The following is a 24,107-nucleotide window of genomic DNA, read 5'->3' as shown; positions in this document are numbered from 1 at the left end:
CACAATGTTCAGAGCAGCAATATTCATAATAGTCAAAATGTGGAAACAATCCAAATGTCCACCCACTGATGAATGGATAAATAAAATGTGGCAAAACCATGAAGTGGAATATTTGGGGCAATAAAAGGGAATGAAGTTCTTACCATATGATTCAGTAATCGGGTTCCTTGGTATTTACCCAAAGAATCTGAAAACTTATGTACACACAAAAACCTGCACATAGATGTTTAGAGCAGCTTTATTCATAATTGCCAAAACTTGGAAGCAACAAAGATGTCTTTTGGCGGGTGAATGAATAAACAAACTGTGGTACATCCTGCCAGTGGAATATTATTCAGTGCTAAGAAGAAATTAGTTATCAAGTTATGCAAAGACATGAAAGAAATTTAAATTCATATTACTAAGTGAAAGCAGTCAGTCTGAAAAGGCTACATACAGTATGATATCAACTATACAACATTCTGGAAAAGGCAAAACGAAGGACACAACAAAAAACTTATTGTTGCCAGTGGTTAGTGGGCAGGGATAAATAAATGGAACACAGGGAATTTCGGGGCAGTGAAACTACTCTGTATATTATAATGGTGGATTTGTGTCATCATAACGTCATCCAAACACATATAATAAAAAAATACCAAGAGTAAACTCTAATGTAAACTCTGGACTTTGGGTGATAATATGCCAATGTAGGTTCATCACCTATAACAAATGTACCACTCTAATGGGGAATGTTGATAATGGGGGAAGCTAAGCGTGTGTGGGGGTGGGGGGTCATATGAAAAAAATCTCTGTACCTTTCACTCAATTTTGATGTGAACCTAAAACTTCTCTAAAACATAAAGTCTATTTTTTTAAAAGGAGAATGAAGTACTGATACATGCTACAACATGGATTTTGAAAACATTATGCTAATGGAAAGAAGTCAGTCATAAAACACAACATATTGTATAATTCCATTTATGTCCAGGATAGTCAAATTCATAGAAGCAAAAAGTAGATTAGCAGTTGCCAGGGCCTGGAGTGGTTGGGGGGAAATAGCGAGTGATTGTTAATCATACTGATGGTAAGATGTAGTACACACAAATGGTAACTATGTGAGGTGATGGATGTGTTAATTAGCTTGATTGTGGTTATCATTTCAGTGTATAAATATACGAAAACATGTTGTACACCTTAAATATATATAATTTTAATTTGTCAATCCTACCTCAATAAAGCTGGGGGAAAAAAGGAATGATGGGGGAAGAAAATGCAGTAAGTAGGATATAAAACTCTCAGCGTAAAAATATAGTCATTCTCAAAACTCTGATGCCTGGAAGGATAGTCACCAAATTGTTAACAGTGATTGCATCTGGAAGGCAATTGTATACGAGCTTCTTTCTGAAGAAAATGGTGACTATGGATTGGATGAATGGTGAATATGGCATGTGTGAGGTATAGTGAAGGAATAACTGACAAAAGCAAACATTACTTAAATTTTTTTAATTATGAAATAGTTTAAACATATAGAAAGATACAGAGAATAAAAACCCACAACCATCAATTTAGAACTGGCCAGTTATTTTTTAAAGAAATTAATGATTAAAAGATACCTCCCTTTGCATCCTTTCCTCAATCTCATTTTTCTCCCTCCCCAGAGGTCATCACAATTTGATGATTATTTCCATATGGTATTTAGCCATGAAAAATATACATAGTGTTGATTTGCATGTTTTCAAACTTTATATAAATAAGTGGAACCATATCACACAAAATACCCTCTAGTTCGATTTCAATAGTTTCTGAGATGTATCCATATTGATAAAAGTATCTCTAGTTCATTAATTTCAATTCTTACTTAAACCCTAATGATTGTTTTGCTTACCCTAAACTTTTCATTTTCACAAACAACACTGAAGTGGGTCTTCATGTACATCTCCCTGAACACATAAGGAGAGGCTCTGTAGAGGTTTAAGTGTGGAATTGCTGGGTCAAAGAGTATCCACATCTTCAACTTTACTAGATATTGATACATTATTCTTTTTAAAAAACTATTTTCAACTGCACTGTATGAATATTCCTATTGCTCCACATCTTCCCAGTAATAGGTACTGTGATGCTTTTTTTAATGTGATGATTTTGAAATAGTTCATTTTATTTTTTTCCCTTACTGCCATGATATACATTGTCAATTATTTTACTACTCCCAAATCCATCCTTTCTCTACTGGTATAAACCAACTTTATCATATGCAAAATTTCTACAAATAGATTAGATTCGATAATTTTCTTGTTCTTTAGAATTCACACTTCATAGATGAATTTCAAAACAAAGCTGTGAAATTAAAGGGCAAAAAGGCCCATTGAGGAAATTTGCTTGGAACTGCAGTGAAGTTGTAAATTAGGGGTAACTGATAACTTTGTTATTTTGAGTCTCTTCAGCCTAGGCTATATAATACCCTTCTATTTATTTTATTGTTCTTCAGTTTTCTGGGCCTAGAAAATCTATTGTTTTAACTCCATGAGGACATGGTCTTTGTATTGATCATGTTATCTCCTCATGTCTAAATCAGTGTGTGGCAAACAGTACTCAAAATTCACTGAATGAAAGTATATATATGCATGTGTATATATATATAAATGTAGTCAAACTACATTTGACTGTAGTTTTCTTTCCTCAGTCCCCTTTTGGTTTCAATTTTATAATCACTTGATAAAAATTTATATACTTTTTCTATGGGATGAAACAGTTTAAATGCTTTTGAAATCACCTAGATTCACCCATTCAATTACCTGGGATTGATGTCTTTTTATGCTACAGTATAAATTTCTGTTTATTGGGTTTTTGGAGTTAATTGCAATACTCTCTGTTCTTTTCTTGATCTAAATATAAGTTCTGCATTTTTCTCAGTGAATCTTCATTTTATTTAATTAGTATATCCAATTGTTTCTTTAGAAATCTCCTAAAACTGGTTGTGTTATAGTTCTACTACTTTTGTCTATATCAATTACTCACCTAGTGTACAAACACTCCCACATATATTCTAAAGTTTTTAGGTTTCCCCAGTTCTGACCTGCTGCTTCCCATGATGTTCTGCTTTATCCACTAAGGAATCTTGTTTTAGCTGTAAGGATTAAATGAGTTAATATATGTTGAGTATGTAGAACAGTGCCTGGTGCAAAGTAGGCACTCAATGCATGTTAGCTATTATTATTAAATTGAATATCTGCTATATTTGATGCACTATGTTAAGTACTCTGCATGCAAATTTTTTACTTAATATGCACCAATCTACAATAGACACTATTTCATTTAATACTCACATTTCTACAATACAGTATCCTTTATTATCCCTATTTTAAGAATTAAAGAAAACCCTGAGGTTTAGATAAGTCAAGCAAGTTACTCAAAATCACACAATGCTACAGTAGTGGTAGAGCTATGATTTTCCAGAACCTAAGCTCTTAGACCTGGGAAGTGCCTAGTGCCCAGAGAGACTGGAATAAAATAAGGCTGAAAGGTATCTAAGAACCAGATAATGAAGCTCCTCATAGACAGTTTTAAAGACTGTGGATGCTAGCTTAAGAACAACAGCAAGCCAAAAAAACTTTTAACTGGAGGCAGTGATGTGTGTATTCTTACACTTGAAAAAGATCAGTTTGGGTGCATGGTGGAAAATGAATTTAAGGGGACCAAATGTTGATACAGGAAGACCTGTTAGAAAGCTATAGAGTGATCCAGGTGAGATGAATCTTAGACAAGGATGACAACATTAGAGATGGAGAAAAGAGTATAAATTCCAGAAGTATCTTTGAGATAGTCTACAGGACTTGGTGATTGACTGGATTGGGTGGTGACAGTGACTCCCCAAAATGGATTCTCTGATGATGAGCAAGGTGTGCATGCTGTCTGAAGGTTTTCTTGCATTCCTTACATTCATAGGGTCTCTCTCCAGTATGGATTCTCTGATGTTGGGCAAGGGACCCACAGTAACTAAAAGCCTTTCCACAAACATTACATTCGTAAGGCTTCTCTCCAGTATGAACTCTCTGATGTTGAGTAAGGGATGAATCATTGCTAAAAGCCTTCCCACATTTAATACATTCATAGGGTTTCTCTCCAGTATGAACTCTCTGATGTTGAGCAAGGTAGGCAATCTGGCTGAATGCTTTCCTACATTGCTGACACTTATAAGGTTTTTCTCCAGTATGAATTCTCTGATGTTGAGCAAGGTGTGAATTCTGGCTGAAAGCCTTCCCACATTCCTTACATTCATAGGGTCTCTCTCCAGTATGTATTCTCTGATGGACAGTAAGGTATGCACGAAGGCTAAACGCTTTCCCACAGACATTACATTCATAAGGTTTCTCACCAGTATGAACTCTCTGGTGTTGGGCAATAGATGATCTATTGCTAAATGCTTTCCCACATTCAATACATTCATAGGGTTTCTCTCCAGTATGAACTCTCTGATGTTGAGCAAGGTAAGCAAACTGGCTGAAGGCTTTCCTACACACTTTGCATTCATAAGGTTTTTCTCCAGTATGAACTCTCAGATGTTGAACTAGGTGTGCATTCTGACTGAAGGCTTTCCTACATTCCTTACATTCATAGGGTTTCTCTCCAGTATGAATCCTCTGATGTTGAACAAGATTTGATCTCTGGCTGAAGGCTTTCCCACATTCTATACATTGATAGGGTTTCTCTCCAGTATGAATTCTTTGATGAAGAGTAAGGGATGAGCTCTGACTGAAGACTTTTCCACAGTCATTACATTTCAAAAGTTTCTTCTCTGTATAGATACTCTTGGGCTTAATAGCCATTAATCTTTTTTTAAAGCTTTTATGTGTGTTATGTTTATGTACTTTCTCCTCTTTGGGGATTATCTGTTGTGTATGAAGTAGTGTGCTGGGATGGAAACTTCCCCAAGTTTTGTTATATTCTTGTCCTCTTTCATCAACAGGGGCTTCTTCGTGAGTGATTGTCTTTTCCTTGAAACATGCCTTCTGATTCACTGGTTGCCTCTCAAAGTGGCCCTCACATTTCCATTCTTCTTTCAATCTGGAGTACTCAAGGCCACAGCTTGTAAGTGTTTCTATTACTTTCTGAGATGATCGCACTTGATAAATGTCCTGCTTTGGGGTTAACTCTTCAGTCTCACACACAGATTCCCAGTCTGAAAAATAATAAGAAAAAAAATGTCTACTCTATTATGTACCAGAGAGTACATTTATGAAAGTAGTTCTGAAGTGTGTAAGAACAGAAACTGAAAATAGATCATAGAGAAACTTGAGGAGGAATGATTAGAATTATAAGAAAATCAATAAGGTAAATCTCAGGTCAAGAAGGACTTATGTAGGTGACTGGACTCAGTTATAATTTTATGCATGTATGAATAATACAGCAACTGAAATAATCTCCATTTTTATAGTTACTTCTTTCAAGAACATTTATTGAACCTTGTACCAGGTACAAGGTTCTATATGCTTTCATATTGGAGTAACCTTCATGGATCTTATGTTCTTGGGAGAGACAGAAAATAAATGCTAAATAAGTAAATTTTATTGTATGTTAGAAGGTACTAAGGGCTATAGAAAAAGAAAAGCAGGGTAAGAGAGATCAGGAGTGTTGGTGAAGTCAAAGTAGGAATCATTAATAAGTTAACCTTAAAGCAGGACTTCCCTGGTGGCACAGTGGTTAAGAATCTGCCTGCCAATGCAGGGGACATGGGTTCGACCCCTGGTCCAGGAAAATCCCACATGCCGCAGAGCAACTAAGCCCATGCGTCACAACTACTGAACCCACATGCCACAACTACTGAAGCCTGCACGCCTAGAGCCCGTGCTCCACAACAAGAGAAGCCACTGCAATGAGTAGCCCATGCACTGCAACAAAGAGTAGCCCCAACTTGCCACAACTAGAGAAAGCCCATATGCAGCAACGAAGACCCAACTCAGCCAAAAACAAACAAACAAACAAAAAATTAAAGCAAAGATTTGAAGGAAGTGAAAAAGTTAGCTACTTAGATATTTAAAGAAAGAACATCCTGGGCAGAAGAAACAGCCTAAAAGTAGAAGCATGTTTGGATTGTTTGAGGAATAGCAAGAAGGCCACTGTGGCTGGAGAGGACTGAGTAGTAGGAGATGAAGTCAGGGGGTAAAGGATAATCAGATTATTAAAGCTTTATAGGGCACCTAAGAAATTTGGTTTTACTCTGAGTGAGATAGAGAGCCACTGAAGTGGTGTGAGTACAGAAGTGATATCTAGTTATGATTTAATGAAAATACTGGAAGGTGGAAAGCAAGGGGAGAAGGAAGGGGACCTACTATTGTAGCAATCAGTGTGAGAAATGATAATGATTCAGACCAGAGAGATATCAGTGGAGGTATACAGAGGTGGTCAGATTCTAGGTATATTTTATAGGAAAAGCCAGGAGGATATACCGACAGATTGGATATAGAATGTAATAGAAAGAGATGAGACAAGCATGTCTTCAAAGTTTATGGTCTGAACAATGGAAGGATGGAATAGCCATCAACATTGATGGGAAAAGCTATGGGTACAGCAAGCTTAGGTAGTGAGGTATAGAAGATCCAGAGTTCAGATTTAAACATCATAAACTTAATATGTCTTTTAGACTTTGAAATGGAAATGTTGAGAAGGCAGATGGACACATGATACTAAGTTTAAGGTAGAGGTCTAGGATAAGGGGTTGTTATCCAAAATATATAAATAGCTCATACAACTCAATATCAAAATAACAAACAACTCGATTAAAAAACGTGCAGAAGAACTTCTTTTCCAAAGAAGACATACAGATGGCCAACAGGCACATGAAAAGAAGTTCAACATCACTAACCATTAGAGAAATGCAAATCAAAACCACAGTGAGATATCACCTCACACCTGTCAGAATGGCTATCATCAAAAAGACCACAAATAACAAATGTTGGTGAGGATGTGGAAAAAAGTGAACCCTCCTACACTGTTGGTGGGAATGTAAATTGGTGCAGCCACTGTGGAAAACAGTACAGAGGTTCCTCAGAAAACTAAAAACAGAGCTACCATATGATCCAGGAATACCACTCCTGGTTATGTATCCGAAGAAAATGAAAACACTAATAAAAAAGATATATGCACTCCAATGTTCAGAGCAGCATTATTTACAATAGCCAAGATATGGAAGCAACCCAACTATCCATCAACAGATGAATAGATAAAGATGTGGTATATATATACTGATACAATAGAATACTACTCAGTCATAAAAAATGAAATTTTGCCATTTGCAACAACATGGATGGACCTGGAGAGTATTAGGCTTAGTGATAAGTCAGACAGAGAAAGACAAATACTGTATGTTATCACTTATATGAGGAATCTAAAAAATAAAACAAACAAATGAATATAACAAAACAGACTCACAGATACAGAGAACAAACTAGTAGTTACCAGTGAGGAGAGGGAAGCAGGGAGAGGAAAGATAGGGGTAGAGGATTTAGAGGTACAAACTACTATGTATAAAATAAATAAGCTACAAGGATATATTGTACAGCACAGGGAATAGAGCCAATATTTTATAATTATATAAATGGAGTATAATCTATAAAATTTTTTTAAAAGTTTATGTATTTATTTGTTTATTTTTGGCTGTGTTGGGTCTTTGTTGCTGCATGCGGTCTTTCTCTAGTTGTGGTGAGGGGGGGCTACTCTTCATTGCAGCATGTGGGCTTCTCATTGCAGTGGCTTCTCTTGTTGCGGAACACAGGCTCTAGGCGCGTGGGCTTCAGTAGTTGTGGCACGCAGCTCAGGAGTTGTGGCTCGCGGGCTCTAGAGTGCAGGCTCAGTAGTAGTGGTGCACAGGTTTAGTTGCTCTGTAGCATGTGGCATCTTCCCGGACCAGGGCTCAAACCCATGTTCCCTGCATTGGCAGGCGGATTCATAACCACTGCGTCATCAGGGAAGCTCCTCTATATAATTTTTTAATCACTATGCTGTACACCTGAAACTAATATAATACCATAAATCAACTATAATTCAGAAAAAAAAAGAGAAGTCTGGACTAGAGGTTTTTAAATTGGGAGTTGCCAGCATATAGATGGTATTTAAAGAGACTAAATTACTAAGAGAATGAGTGTAGATAGCAGAGAAAGGAGCAAGGAGTGAACCCTGGAGCACTCCAACATTAAGATATTAAGGAAAAGAGAAGAAACCCAAAGAGATTAAGAAGGACAAATGTAAGCAAGAAAAAATCAGGGCTGAGAACATTAATACCACATGATATTAAAGGTTATAATAAAAATCAACTTGTTCAATGATTTATACTGAAGAAGTATAAAATACACTTTCACAGTAACATACGCAGTTTGGAATATATTATTAAGAAATGTCACAAAGGGGATTCCCTGGCAGTCCAGTGGTTAAAGGCTCTACGCTTTAACTGCTGAGGGCACAGGTTCAATCCTTGGTCAGGGAACTAAGATCCCCCAAGCCACGTGGTGTGCCCCCCCCCCCGCAAAAAAAGACAGCTAGTAATAGTAACCATTAATAAGAATTATCTTTCTTTATATACAAAGTATACATTGGGACTTGCAAAATACCACATATGAATAATTAGATAAATAAAAGAATAGAATATAGAATAGAATATAAAAGCTATGGGGGAATTACTGTACTATTTATACTTTTTTTCAAATAAGAATATTATTTTGCAATTTTAGAATCAATTTTAAAAAACAATAGAAGAAAGCATAAAGAAAATAATTAGTCTCAGAGGATATCTTAGACATTGACAACAACAACAACAATGAAGAGGGAAAAAACCCTAGAAATAAACTTTATAAGAAAAGAACAAAAGCTTTACAATTCTGATGGACCACCCCAAAAAATGTGAATAAAGGGAGAAGATACACACTTTGCTTTTGTATATGAGGAACCAACAATGTAAAGCCACAAAGTCTGACTAAATTTACCTATTATGTCTGTTCAATTACAGTCAGAGCCTATTGTGATTTCTTAAAAGAACTGTGCAATAAAGAATTTGGCAGACCTTTGTCCCTATTTCCCAGGAGGTAACCTCTAAGCCATCTAAACTCCTGGAAGGAGTGTCTTTGTTATTCATGGTGAGCCCTTTGGACTACACCTGATGGTTAATACTAGTAAGGTGACTCATGATGAGCCCCTAGATAGTTTTTGCTAATGAGACAGATGACTCAGGCTGGAGGCTAACCATGCTGGAAAGACGAACCATATGATTAAAGGGTTGGAGCTTTGAGCCACCATGATATCAGTCTGACTTTTGGGAAAGGAAGGAAGGCTGGAGATTGAGTCATGTTGGGTAATGATTCACTCAATCATGCCTACATAATAAAACAAAACAAACAAACTCTGGACACTGAAGCTTGCGAGAGCTTCCCTGGTTGGTAATATCCTTTTGAATACTGAGATGCCTGGTGGGCCCTCAGGACAACAGAAACTTCACATTTGCAACTCTCCCAGCCTTCACCCTTGGTGTTTCTCCTTTCGGCTAGTTCTGATTTGTAGTCTTTGTTACAGTAAAGCTGTAATGATAATATATAGCTCTTGCTCTGAGTACTGTGAGTCATTCTAGTAAATTATTAAACCTGAGGGTGACTGTAGGCACTCCCAAACATGTAGCCAGCGGGTCACAAATGAGGGTGGCCCTGAGGATCCCCTAACTTGCAGCTGGTGTTTGAAATAAGCACAATCTTGTGGAATGCTGTCCTCTCAGATTTTGCAGTTTGGCAAACTCACTGCAAGAAAAAAAAATTTTTTTTTTTTAAGGAATTCCCTGGCAGTCCAGTGGTTAGGACTCGGCACTTTCACTGTGTTGGGCCCGGGTTCAATCCCTGGTTGGGGAACTAAGGTCCCACAAGCTGTGTGACATGGCCAAAAAAAACAAAAGCACCATGAATAAAAAAAAAATTTTTTTTTAAATCCTAACATTCATCAAGAAAATAAACATGAATCCAGGATAAACTATATGTTAGCCATAAAACAAGTCTTAATAAATTTCAAAAGATTGAAATCAAATTAACTATCTTTTTTAATCGTAATGGAATGAAACTAGAAATCAATAGCAAAAGAAAAATTGGAAAATCCACACATGTGTGGAAATTAAACAACACACACTTAAACAACCAATGGGTCAAAGAAGAAATCACAGAAGAGTTTAAAAATATCTTAAGACAAATGAAAATAAAAATATGACATACCAAAATTTATGGGATGCATCAGAAGCAGTGCTAAGAGGGAAATTTACAGCTGTGAAGGTTTACATCACAAAAGAAGAAAGATCTCAAATCAACAATATTAACAAACTAGAAAAAGAGCAAACTAAGCCAAATCTAGAAGAAAGAAGAAGATAATAAAGATTTAAGCAGAGATAAACCAGATAGAGAATTAAAAAAGCAATAGAATCAACTAAACCAAGAGTTGTTTTTTCAATAAGATCGACAAAACTGATGAACCTTTAATAAGACTAAGAAAAAAGAGCAGTTCAACTAAAGTCAGAAATGATTCTAGCCAGAGCAATCAGGCAAGAAAAACAAATAAAAAACATCCAAATTAGAAAGGAAGAAATAAAACTGTTTCTGTTTGTAGACAACATGATCTTACATGTAGAAATCCTAAACACTCCACAAAAGAAAAACAAACACCTGTTATAACTAACAACTTCAGCACAGTAGAAGAATACAAAGTCAACAAACACAAATCAGTTGCATTTCTATACACTAACAATGAACAATCTGAAAAGAAAATTAAGAAAACAACTCCATTTACAATAGCATCAATAAAGAATAAAATATTTAGGAATTAATCAAGAATGTGAAAGACTTCTACAATGAAAATTACAAAACATTACTGAAAGAAATTAAAGATATAAATAAATGAAGAGGGGCTTCCCTGGTGGCGCAGTGGTTGAGATTCCGCCTGCCGATGCAGGGGATGTGGGTTCGTGGCCCAGTCTGGGAGGATCCCACGTGCCGCGGAGCGGCTGGGCCCATGGGCCATGGCTGCTGGGCCTGCACATCCAGAGCCTGTGCTCCGCAATGGAAGAGGCCACAGCAGTGAGAGGCCCATGTACCGAAAATAAAAAATAATTTAAAAAATAAAACAAATGAAGACATTCTGTGTTCATGGATTAGAAGTTAATTAGAATTTAATTAGAAGGGGTTAATATCCAGAAGTTAATTAGAAGTTAAGATGTCCAAACTACGCAAAACTATCTAGAGATTCAATGTAATACCTATCAAAATCCCAATGCTTTTTCCAGAAACAGAAAAATTGATCCAAAAATTCATATGTAATCTCAATGGACCCTGAATAGTCAAAAGAATCTTGAAAAGGAAGAAGAAAGTTGGAGGTCTCACACTTCCTGGTTTCAAAACTTATTACAAAGCTACAGTACTCAAAACAGTGTGGTGTGACATAAAGATAGATATATATACTGATGGAATAGAAAACAGAGAGCTCAGAAATAAACCCTCACATATATGGTCAAGTGACTTTTCACAAGCATGCCAAGACCATTCCATGGAGAAAGGACAGGTTTTTCAATAAATGGCGCTGGAAAAATTAAATATCCACATGCAAAACAAAGAAGTTGTTACACCATATACAAAAATTAACCCCAAATGGATCAAAGACTTAAACCTAAAACTTAACACTAAAATAATCTTAGAAGGAAACATAGGGAAAAATCTTCATGACATTATAATCGGCAATGATTTCTTGGTTATGATACCAAAAGCACAGGCAAGAAAAAAGTAGACAAATTGGAGTTCATGAAAATTAAAGACTTCTGTGCATCAAAGGACACAATCAACAGAGTGAAAAGGCAACCCACGGATAGAATGGGAGAAAATATTTACAAATCATGTATCTGAAAAGGGGTTAATATCCAGAGTACATAAAGAACTCCTAAAACTCAACAAGAACACAATTAGATTATCAGACTGGACAAAAAAATGTTTAGCTATATACTGTTCACAAAAAGAACACATAGAAAGTAAGAGAGTAAAGGGGTGGGAAAAACTAAACTAAGGAAATATTAACAAAAGAAGGCTAATATAGTTATATTAATATTAAGCTAAATAGTTAAGGGAAGAATCATCACTAGATTTAAAGAGTAACAATAATATAAGAATTCACCAGAAAGATAATCCCCCAAACGTATCACCTTATGAAACACTTTCAAAATACTGCTCAAAGAGATTTTTTTTTTAAATCCATAAAGACACAGAAGAGTTGACCAGCACAATTAATGAGCTTAATCCAATGAACATATATAAAATGCTGTACTCCACAAGCAGCACACAGACATTCTCCAGAACACACAGTATATTTACCAAAATTAACCCCTAAGATGTAAAAGAGGTTTCAAAGTATTTCAAAGAATGCATGTTAACTAGACCGTATCCTCCAATCACAATGTAGTTAAACCAAACAAAAGCCTTCAATTTGCAACTTAAAGCTTCCAAATAATTCATAGTCAAGAAAAAAAATCAATGGAAATTAGAAAATGTTAAGATATACAATGATAACAAAAATGTTACATACCAAAATATGTGACCTATATTCCTAATATAGTCTTAAATGCTTATAATAGAAAAGAGAAAGCCTCAAAAACACTGAATTATCTAAGTTTAAAAGCCAGCAAAAAAGAGAGAGAAAATAGCATAAAAAATATAGAAGGAATAAAATAGTAGAGGAGAAATACATGAAAAAAATTTAAAGATAAATTAGAGAGGATCAGTGAAGTAAAAAATGTCTGAAAACGTTAATAAGTTGAAAGATTTGTTTCTCCCTTTTTAGAAGGAAAAAGAGGTCATATTTACATATACTACCAACTTCAGATAAGAGAAAATAATGAATAATTTTATCTAATAAATTTTAAAACTTATATGAGAATTATAAATTTTTAGAAAAAAACCATAACTCCATGACTATAAGAAGAATAAAAAACACAAAATCTTATAACAGAAATTGAATTAATAGTTTAAATTCTTTTCACACACAAAAAATCCCAGGCCAAGATGAACAAAGTTCTACCAAACATTCAAAAGACAAATTTGTAAAATTTTACCCAAATTCTTCTAAGGAATAAAAAGAGGAATACTCACCAACAGATTTTATGAAACTAGGACAATCCTGATTCCAAAATCTGACAAGAAGAGTACATGAAGGGAAAAACTGAAGGCCAACCTCACTGACAAACATAGATGCAAAATAACTAAACAAAATATTGGCAAATAGCAGCTAGCTATGAATGGAAAAGATGAAGATGGGTTTGTCTCAGGAATACAAGATTGGTTCAACATTAAATATGTAATTCACTACATAAACAGATGAAAAAGTAAAAATCATCTAATCATCTACAGTTACAAAAAAACATTAAAACTCAAAAGCTTTACACAAACAAAACTCTAGCAAACAGTAATGAAAGGGTATCTACCAGAAACATTTAAACATCAGAATTATTAATTACAAAATATTAAAGCACTTTCATTGAGACCAGAAGTTGATAAAAATGCCTGCTATCACTACTTTGGTTCATACCATATTGGTGATCTAAGACAGGGTAACAGAAAAAAGAAATTAAGGGTATAAGAAATTAAAATAAAGGAACTGCCATTATTCACAGACATGCCTGCCCACAGAAAAATCCAAGGAAATCTAAAAATTACTAGTATTAATGGGAGAGCTTGGCAACGTTGCTGGATATAAGGTCAAAGTACAAAAGTTAACTTTATTTCTATGTATGAGCAACAAATTGAAAACACAGACAACATTTAACACAGGAACAAAACTAAAATGCCTAGGAATTAATCTAATAGAAGATGTGCATGTCCTTTATGGAGAAAATTATAAAACACATTTGAAGGAAATTTAAAGACCTAAGTAAATGGAGAGATAAACTACGTTCACAAATAAAAACAAATTCCAAAATTGATATATAGAATAAAATTTGGACCAAAAGCCAATAGCTTTTTGTTGCTTTCTAGTGGAAATTGACCTAAATTTAGTTAGATGGCCAAAGGGCAAACAAGAAATTCTGAAGAACATAAACAAGGTATAGGGACTTACCCTAACAGATATTGAAGTATTACATTAAAATATTTAAGATAGTGTGGTACTGGCGTAAGAAAACAGAGATCAATGGAATGGAACAGAGCTCAAAATCAGACCCATAAATATACTATAACCTGATATATTAAGAGGTAACATTCAGAACAATAAGCAAAGAGAGCTCATTTCTTCAGTAAATGTCTGAGACATTTGATTTTAGAAATTAAATACTTCAATCTCAAAAATCAATTTCAATTGGATTATGGCCCTAAATGTAAAAGAAAAATCTTTAGAAGACAATTTGAGAACACCCATATGACTTCAGAATATAGAAAGGTTTCTTAAAACAAAATATCAAAATCAAAAACATAAGCTACACAAATCAAAACCACGAGATATCATCTCATACATTTCACAATGGCTATCATTAAAAAGACCACAAATAACAATGTGAAGAAAGGGGAACCCTCTTGCACTGTTGGTGGGAATGTAAATTGGTACAGCCACTATGGAAAACAGTACAGAGGTTCCTCAGAAAACTAAAAATAGAACTACCATATGATCCAGCAATTCCACTCCTGGGTACATATCTGAAGAAAACAAAAACACTAATTCAAAAAGATACATGCACCCCAATGTTCATAGCAGCATTATTTACAACAGCCAAGATATGGAAGCAATCTAAGTGTCCATCAACAGACGAATGGATAAAGATGTGACATATATACCTATATATATATGTATGTGAATATATATAATGGAATACTACTCAGTCATAAAAAAAGAATGAAATTTTGCCATTTGCGGGTATTAGGCTTAGTGATAAGTCATACAGAGAAAGACAAATACTGTATATTATCACTTATATGTGGAATCTAAAAAATAAAACAAACAAATGAACATAACAAAACAGAAACAGACTCACAGAGAATGAGCTAGTGGTTACCAGTACAAAGAAGGTATGGGGGAGGGGCAGGATAGTGGTAGTGGGTTAAGAGGTACAAACTACTATGTATAAAATAAATAAGTGGGAATTCCCTGGTGGCCCAGTGGCTAAGACTTGGCGCTTTCACTGCAGTGGGCCTGGGTTCGATCCCTGGTCAGGGAACTAAGATCCCACAAGCCACATGGCACAGCAAAAAATAAATAAATAAATAAGCAACAAGGATATATTGTATAGCACAGGGAATATAGCCAATATTTTATAACTTTAAATAGAGTATAGTCTATAAAAATATCAAATCACTATGTTGTACACCTGAAACTAATATGATATTGTGAATCAACTATACTTCATAAAAAATATATATATTCCCCAAACTGAACAAAAGACTTCAGCAGGCACTTCACAGAAGAGGAAATCAAAATGGCCATTTATATATATAAAAAGATGCCAAATTTTTTTAGTAGTCAAGGAAATTCAGATGACAAGTATAAGGAGATAATATTTCATACCTGTCAAAATTGCAAAAAATTTGTCAATTCTGAATGTGGAGCAATGAGTACTCTTACACACAGCTGTTAGCTGTTAGAAGTAAATTAGTACAAGTAATCTGGAAAGTAAAATAGCATTATGCAGTAAATTCCTGGCTATATTCTCTACATGAACTCCAGCATATGTACACCATCAGTCATGTATAATAAGGTTCATAGCAGTAACATTTATAATAACATAAAACTGAAACAACTCAAATGCCCTTCAATGCATAAATTGTGATTTTTCACAGTGGAATACATTATATTTCAACAGGAAGAAAAATTCAATAAAAAATAGTCACTAAAATCAATATGGATGAATCTCAGGAATATAATTTTGAGTTGAAAAAAGTCAGAATTATCTGTATACTATATTTCTAATATATTTCCATATATAAAAAATTGAAAACATGCAAATATAAGTATTTTGTTTAGGGCTATATGGCACCAACAATAAAGAAAAGTCAAGAAATGATAAGCAAAATTGTAGGATAATGGTTACCCTAGTGAGTGGTAGAGATGGTCCAAGAGTAGGGAGTGATATATCGCTAGGCAGGGGCCCTTGAGGGCCTAAAATGGCAGTGACAACCTTCTATATCCTAAGTTAAGAAGCAGGTACATTTTTTGTTATATTATTACCTAAAGTACATATTTAGTCTAATATATTTATGTGTGTATGATTTATTTAATAATAATAATTAATAAATAAAATTTAGCCATGTATTCTTTGATACTACAGTTCCATATCAAAATTTTTCCTTAGAAAACTGAACATGAACATAAAAGACTGGGGAGAGGTAGTGGAAGGGGTGGGGATGGGTTGGGGAGTAGTGTTGACAGAGATGTTTACAATGACCCTAATTTTCTTCTGAACTTTAAGTCCTTCATTTCACCTTAATGCTTCCTATGCCTATCTGAAAATCCTTCCTACACCACAAAGCTAACCTCTTAATCTCTTCTCCCTCAAATGTTTTCTAGCTTTTGACCTTTTTTTTTTTTGGCCACACCACACCACATGCAGGATCTTAGTTCCCTGACCAGGGATCAAACCCATGCCCCCTGCAGTGGAAGTGAGGAGTCTTAACTACTGGACCATCAGGGAAGTCCCTGACCTGTGTTTTTGTTAAAGACCATCTTCCCAACTAAGCAGACTCCTCTCTCACCTCTCTCTGAGCTTCCTTCATGTCAGCTTTCTTTTCATGTGTGCCATTTTCAGCCATATTTTATCACTGCTACAAGCCTATCAACTATTTGATTATTTACATAAACGTATAATACCCTAGCATCTTGCAAGTACTCTGTTTAAAGTACAAATTCAATAAATGTTGATTAAAGGAATGAATGAACTGACCATTAAGAGAAAAATGAGGCATTTAGAGATAAACTACTACTATTATAATACTAGCAGCTAACAGCTTTTGAGCTCATAATATGAGATAGGAACTGTTGAAAGCACCTTAAAAATATTATCCCATTTTATAGATGACAAAACAAAGGCACAGAGAGGTTAAGTAACTTGCCCAAAGTTCCACTGCATGTAAGTGTCAGGATTTGAACTTGTTACTTCAGTTACAGCTGTTTGTGGTTCATCAAAAGTTCAAAAGTTCATCAGATTAGGAAAAGATTTTTTAAAGACTGGAAGAGGTTTATGAGACTGGGAAGGAAGGGGACTCAGAATAGATAAGAGGGGGCAAAATGTGAAAGGAGAGACAGTTTAGAATATCAACTTTGGGAGAACACACTAAAAGGACTCAAGCTTCTACTAAGACCTAGGACATTTGAGAGGAACATGCCAACAACAAAGAAGAGTGAAGAGGTGTGATACCTTTGAGTCAAGCTGGGCTGTCACCTGCAAAGGTTTTTGCCTGCCTATTCCTCTTCACTCACCTGAGCACAAGTCTTTTGTCAGCTCTCTCTTTACCATCCAGGGCTCCTTCCCTTGTTCCAACAATAATATCACACTTGGTTTAGAAAAGCAAAGTCCTGCATATAAGAAACAGAATTTGGTCATGCTGTAGATATCCCAGAACTCACATCCAATTCTTTGATCATCAGGGAAGAAGAAGCTTGCAGTACGCCAGAGAAAACTGTGATAAGGACATGTATTCAAAGGACAGGGAAGTTGAAGCTTCCAACACAGATTAATAATAGACCTGTTCACTGCCAACTCCACAAATATTAACCCGTTACTTTGGCACAGGCAGCAGACTTTCAGCCAAGCACTACAGATGCTATCCAAAAATTCACTACAATGGTGGTAGCAAAGTGCCCCTTATGAGTACAAGCTCAATTTTACAAGAAGATATTATTACCCAGTGATACCAAGATCCTGTAGTTCTCCAACATCACATTACTGTACAGATGCCTCTGAGAAGAATTCAGACAATCCCACTCCTCTTGGGAGAAGTCTACAGCCACATCTCTGAAGGTCACCAACTCCTGAAATGAAATAAATAAATGAAGTGAAACAACCTCATCTCTTCCCATACTCACCTCATTCATTCTGCCCCAGGCACACAGGGCTCTCCCATATATTACATTCTCAAATATGTCAAGAATGTTCCCCCTCAGGGCTTTTGTGCTTCTCAGATCATTCTGTATATAACAAAAGCAATGCTCTTACCCAAGTTGCCTATTCCCCTAACCCTCCTTATTTTTCTATATGGTACTTATTTTGTTATTTATTGTCTGCTCCCCACCTCCATTAAGATGTAAAGTCCATGAGGGCAGAGTATGTTTTTGTTTTGGTCACTGCTATATACCAGTTATAGAACAGTATCTGGCACACATGAGGCATTCAAATACTTGCTGAATAAACAAAATTAATGAATGAATGCTTTGCAAAGTTCAAGAAGCTATAAGAGGATCAAAAATGAGACCATAAAGTGCTTGCTGTATCTCTGAAAACTGTTCTAGATCAAGCAAAACAAATGATCAATTCCATTAAAATTCAAATACTTTTATAGAGAGTACTTAAAATTTTGTGTAAAGAAATGAGTGTTCCACTCATAATACTGTTTTTTTTTTTTTTGTGGCACGCGGGCCTCTCACTATTGTGGCCTCTCCCGTGGCGGAGCACAGGCTCCGGATGCGCAGGCTCAGCGGCCATGGCTCATGGGCCTAGCCGCTCCGCGGCATGTGGGATCTTCCCTGACCAGGGCACGAACCCGCGTCCCCTGCATCGGCAGGCGGACTCACAACAACTGCGCCACCAGGGAAGCCCCATAATACTGTTTTTGCTTATAGGGGCTGAGTAAAGTTCTTAAAAACTTGGAGCTATGTTATGATTCAGCTGGATTCCAGGTTTGTATAATGTGACCACCTGATGAAAACTAACATACATTATGTGTTTGTGTGTGGGGATGGATACATACACACACACATACACACTCGTAAATTGTTTTCTTTTCTTACAAAATTAGAAGAGGTGAATCTGTCAAAGCAAGATTTTTAATTGGGCATTTGATACAATTTTGTCATAGTTTAAAAAACTGTCTCTACAAAATAAAAATTCTTAAAGTGTTTTTTCAACACACAGTAACTTTTCTTCTTATTTAATTATATGAAGTCGTTTGTGAATTTCTCTCTCTGCCCTAGCAATAACATCCTTCATATACTGCAGAAACGCTCCTGTTAAGAGTTAGTTTCATGTGGTATACATGCTTCCAAAAATGTTTTCCTTAGCTTACATAAATATGTATAATAAATGTATAAATTTTTTATATACAACATACACATTTTTTTCACTGAGTCTTTAATTTATACAGTCAATGAAAATAATTACAATGTCAACATAAGGAGCTTAAACTCTAACCTTAAAATATTTGACCTCTAACAAAGAACCTCTTAAAATATTTGAACTCTAACCAAATACTTGATTTCAAAATCCATTCATAATTATAATCAAACCAATCTAAAGAAAGTCAACAGTTCCCTTAACGTTTTTGCCTTATAGAAACATGATTCCCAACGGAGAAGACAACTTTCCCTGAAGCCCTGTCATGTGGTGACTGTCTTATTTCTCACATCCCTTGTACACAGCACATGGAGGTGAGGTAGGTGACCTCTTTGCTCCTTACACTTGTTTCCATACCATTGCCCCACCCTCTTTCCTAAAATATACCTAGTTTTCAACCTCATGAAATCAGGCTATGTCACTATCACTTCTTGTTTCCATTATCTACCAATTCCTCGTAGATGCAAATTCTCTGTCATTACTTGAACACTTCAGCATCTAACTCACTGTTACTCTCTCCAATGGTACTCCCATTAAACGTACGGGAGTACCCATATGTTTCAATATCCATATAAATAACCCTCCCAACAGCCTGGCCTCTCAGTTCTCTGACCCCATTTTCTCCAATAAGCCTGTCTTCCACCCTTCTACAGTCGCTCACTTCATGATCATGCCCTAGACCTTGTCGTTACCAATAAGTACAAAACTCTCCATAATCTCAACTCTCCCACTCTCACTTCTACCTCCTATATTCCAGTTTTTTCCCTCTGGTACCCCAATTAGGATAATTCTTCCACCACACTAGAACCTACAAATCATTGATCTCACCACGTTTTCACTGTTCTTCACTCCCACATACCCTCACTTCCTAGAACAACCATTTGTTATAATCACCCCCACGCATATACCCTCAACTGCCCGGCTCCCTCTCACTTAACTATACTCACCTGGTTAAACCACAGCCATCACTCAGCATACTCTGTTTCTGGAAGCTGCACAGCTGAACTTTGCTAGAGAAATCATGCTAATTGGTCTCACTTTAAATTCATGATCACTAACTTCCAGGGGGCCAAAATGATACATTTCTACCTACATACATGATACATCTCTCTAGTCCATTCATTTCCCCCACCCTCCTAAATGACCATTTGATACTTTCTTCTCTCTCCTCAATCTTCAATACCTCACCCCCCATCCTTTCTCTCAGCTAAGGATCTTGCTTTGTCTCACTGAAAAAACAAGTCATTTTAAGAGAATTTCCACAAATTCCCACAACATCTACACATCTACTTGCATCTGGCCCATAAACTCTAACTTGATCCTTTTACTATAAATGAACAGCCCACTTTCCTAGCAAAGGCCAAACCCCTCCACTTGTATCCTAGACCTCAGCTGCTCTCAGCTTCGCAAGCAGTGTTCCAGCAATTCCCTCCTCTCTCCTCTTCATCTTCAACTTCCCTTTCTATTGAATCTTTAACATCAGCCCACAGACATATACCCATCTTTAAAAAACCTTGTTGACTACAGTTTCTCCTTCAGTTACCACTCATTTCTCCTCTTCCCTTACAGCTAAACTGTTTTAAAGAGTTGTCTATACTTTCCATTGTTTCTCTCCCTGAAATGAAGAGGAATGACATAATATGACATACGTAACAGGATCACTTTGGCTGCTCTGTTGGGGATAGCAATAATCCAGGTGAGAGATATTGGTTTATACCAGAATAGAAACTGGTGGTAGTAATAAGTGGTCAGATTTTGGATATATTTTGAAGGCAGGGCAAACAGAATTTCCTAATGGAAGACTTTTAGCTTGAACATCTTAGATGGGGAAGTATGTAAGAGTTTTCTAATTGATTTTCCTGTTTCTATCCTTGTCCCATTCAGTTTATTTTCAATAGCAGCCAGAGTGATCCTATTAAATGGGAATCAGATCATGCCACTCCTATGCTCCCAAACTTCCAATGGCTCATTTCACTCCGTTTGAGACATCTAAATTTGAGGTATCCATTCCACAACCAAATGAAGATGCTGAGTAGGCAGTTGGATATATGAGTCTGGATTTCTGGGCTGTATACAATTTGGTAGTTGTTGACATATAGATGGTATTTAAAGCCGTGAAACAGAGTGAGATCAACAAAGGAGTGTAGACAGAGCAGAAAAGAAGACTAGGATTAAGCCCTCTTAGTTAATAGGTGCTTAGCAAAAATCTGATGAATGAATGAACATTTGGACAGAGACCAGAATGAAGAAGTTGGTCTGTATCTGGGGGAACAGCATTCTAGGCAGAGGGAACAGTAAGTGCAAGGCCATGAGTTAAGAATGTACTCAGATCACTAAAAGGAAGCTAGTGTGGCTGGAACCAAGTGAGTGAAATACAGAGTGGGAAAAATTAGATGAGGTCAGAGGGTTAGCCAGGGACGAGTTTATGTAGGGCCTTGCAAGCCAAGGTAAGGACTTCAACATTTATCCAGAATCAGGTGGGAATCCATTGGAGGGTTTTAAGAAGTGACATGATTGGTCACCCAGAAAAGTTTCAGCAGAAGGAAAATTAATGTCTGCTTGTTTTGAAAAGCAGGAAAATATTTCAGGAAAGAGAAAACACCAGCTCACCTGGTACATGGCTTTAAGAAGTCCAACAGCCATTCTTTCCTCCCCTTGACTCTTCTCTTGGGAAATGGCAGTGTCCTTAGATGAGTGAGATGGGTAAGAGAACATGAGAAACTAGGCTTTCCTTGCAGCATCCAGAATCACTAGCTTAGAATTTTTCTGCTTCTCTTTCCTCTGTTGCACCCTTCCCTCCAATAGAGAGAAGGCAGAATGGAGACCTAGGAATCTTCTTGCATGCAATTTAACCTGTGCCTAAATCACTTCCTAATTTATTATTTTAACAAGAGATTTTCTAGATTTTACAAATAAAAACTCCAAGTAATGTAATCATTTGCATAAAGACACACAGCTAATAAATAACAGCACCGAGATCAGATAAAGTTCTTCCTGATTCCACTTTCCTTCTCCTCTCCAGTAGGTCAGTGGTTCTGAAACTTGGTGGCACACTGGCATCACCTGGTTAGTTTTAATAGATACTGGTGGCACAGAGTCTCACTCAGCGCCCCCCCCCCCGCAAAAAAAAAAAAAAAAACACACACTCACAGATTCTTAAAAACTACAGCGCCAACCACCATCTTACACAGATCACAGCGGCCACGGGTACGGGCAGTTTCACACCGTCACCCTCTCCCATAGCCCCCAGCCTCAAATACTAGGGTATCACAACCGGTGATCTCACACTCCAGTCACAAAGAGGCCGAGGATACAGGAACAACGGGAGACAGAGCGTACCCTCCCGCCCCCGCTCACAGTCTCGCCCTCTGTGGCACCAACCATCGACTCACTCGCACCCACAGTCACACAGATACGATGTGTACTGGCACATCGGGTGGCAGGCTCACGCACCGTAAGGTCTCAACCCCGTCTCACACGAAGAGTCACACAGAAGGCCCGGGGACCGACGTCAGGGTGACCCACAGGCCGCTCCTCAACCCACTTCCTACCTGCAGAACTGAAGTGCCGGAAGACCAGGTTCAAGTCCGGAAAACTCGGGTAACCTCCTCTCGGGCCCACCTCCTGCCCTGAATCTGAGGGAACCCAGCCTCCGCGGGCCCGGAAAGAAGCGACCGGGCCTCCGGAGGACACAAAGGCGCAGCGGGCCCAGTGCTCGCGGGGGCCACTGGGAAATGTAGTCCTGACCAGCAAAAGGCTCGGCACCCGGGAGTTCAACTCCCACAGCTCAGCTCCTCTGGGGGTTCGTAACACCGCCCCCTGTGCCCCGGCTCTTGCCACGCTGACCTCTCCCTGGCCTTGCAGAAGGAGCCTGGAAGTCCCGATGATTCCTCTCAGCTCCGAGCCTGGGTCTGCCACAGAGACTGGCCGAGCGTCACACTAGACGGTCTGGGATTGAAGTGCGCAGGCACAGGGTTTCGGTTCACCTCCCCAAGCAACGCAGCAGAGAATTACAAGCCTTGGGCTAGTCGCAGGGGGCCGGGTGGTGTGTGGGCGCGAGCTAGTGCGCTCGCGTCTACACAAAGTGCGTGAAGAGTGAGTCCCTCTCTTTGAGCTGGGGAACCTGAAAAAAGTGTGTGGTGTGTGGTGGGCAGTTGGGAGTGGAGTGCGCAGGTGCATTATGCTTCCACCCAGTCCCGCCTTCCCTAGGGCGTTCTTTCTCAGGGAATGGTTTACCTTGAAGGCAGGAGGGGAGGGGTCAGGCTAGAGAGTGTCATCCTGTGCATATGGTTCCTGTGCTTGTGATTTAGTGACGGTGGATGTGACTGTGTCCCCTCTTCCTAAAATGGCTCCTATGTCGGGTATCTTCAAAGTTCCCTACGTTCGGATACAAATGTCACATTTCCAAGAGGGCTTCCCTGATTACACTTCTCCCCCGACACTTCACGGCTCCTTAACCTGACTCTATACCCCCTTAGAACAACAGTGATTATATTTTGTTTTTATTTACGTTTCTGTCACCTGACTGATTTTGTGAGTTAGTGCATCACCCTGTGATTCTGTCATTTTATGTTTCTGTGAGAGTAACTATGCAAAACTCTGTGTGTTGGAGTGAGCATGGTGCATTTCTGTGACCATGTGTGTGATTGTGTGACATTTGTGATGTTAACTGTGAGAATGTGCTATGATAGAAAGTGACTGACTGGTGGAGAATGGAGTAGGACTGTGGTATGATAGTGTGTACGGCAGACCGTGAGGATTATACTAATAGATGTAGGTTTGTGTGAAGAATTCTGCCCTGTGGTATCCGATTAGAAAGCACCTA

The 24,107-nt window shown here is 37.4% G+C and overlaps 2 protein-coding genes across 6 annotated transcripts in view; one reads left to right on the top strand and one right to left on the bottom strand.

Annotated features, from left to right (window-relative positions):
• LOC125960256 (zinc finger protein 420) overlaps positions 1-5,064 on the top strand; it is a 47,586-nt gene extending 42,522 nt beyond the window's left edge. The window contains exon 8 of the transcript XR_007474108.1: positions 4,943-5,064. The gene's annotated coding sequence lies outside the window, so the exon portion shown is untranslated. The remainder of the gene's footprint in view (positions 1-4,942) is intronic.
• Positions 1,468-23,416, bottom strand: ZNF570 (zinc finger protein 570). Of its 5 annotated transcripts, none has more exons than XM_033413762.2 (5): positions 22,834-22,898; positions 21,893-21,967; positions 17,859-17,985; positions 17,434-17,529; positions 1,468-5,155 (listed from the first exon to the last, which is right to left on the bottom strand). In XM_033413762.2, exons 2-5 carry the CDS (start codon positions 21,923-21,925, stop codon positions 3,801-3,803), a joined length of 1,611 nt encoding a protein of 536 aa, XP_033269653.1. In that variant the 5' UTR covers positions 21,926-21,967; positions 22,834-22,898; the 3' UTR covers positions 1,468-3,800. The 5 variants fall into 5 exon arrangements, with proteins under 5 accessions (XP_033269653.1, XP_033269654.1, XP_033269656.1 ...); XM_033413763.2 differs by lacking the exon at positions 22,834-22,898 and adding an exon at positions 22,736-22,800; XM_033413765.2 differs by lacking the exon at positions 21,893-21,967 and having other exon boundaries at positions 22,834-23,416.
• Positions 23,417-24,107: the final 691 nt, after the last annotated feature.

The sequence above is a fragment of the Orcinus orca genome, chromosome 20 (assembly GCF_937001465.1).
Source record: "Orcinus orca chromosome 20, mOrcOrc1.1, whole genome shotgun sequence".
Taxonomy (NCBI): Eukaryota; Metazoa; Chordata; class Mammalia; order Artiodactyla; family Delphinidae; genus Orcinus; species Orcinus orca.
Note: the sequence above shows the minus strand (reverse complement) of the source record. Positions and strands in the feature narration are given on the sequence as shown.

Excerpts from the sequence above, each read along its gene's own strand:
- ZNF570 (XM_033413762.2), bottom strand. The coding sequence starts at position 21,925 with ATGGCTGTTGGACTTCTTAAAGCCATGTACCAG. Across the intron at positions 17,530-17,858 it reads CAGGATCTTGGTATCACTGG|GACTTTGCTTTTCTAAACCA; the intron begins GTAATAATATCT and ends TCTTATATGCAG. Across the intron at positions 5,156-17,433 it reads GACAAAAGACTTGTGCTCAG|ACTGGGAATCTGTGTGTGAG; the intron begins GTGAGTGAAGAG and ends ATTATTTTTCAG.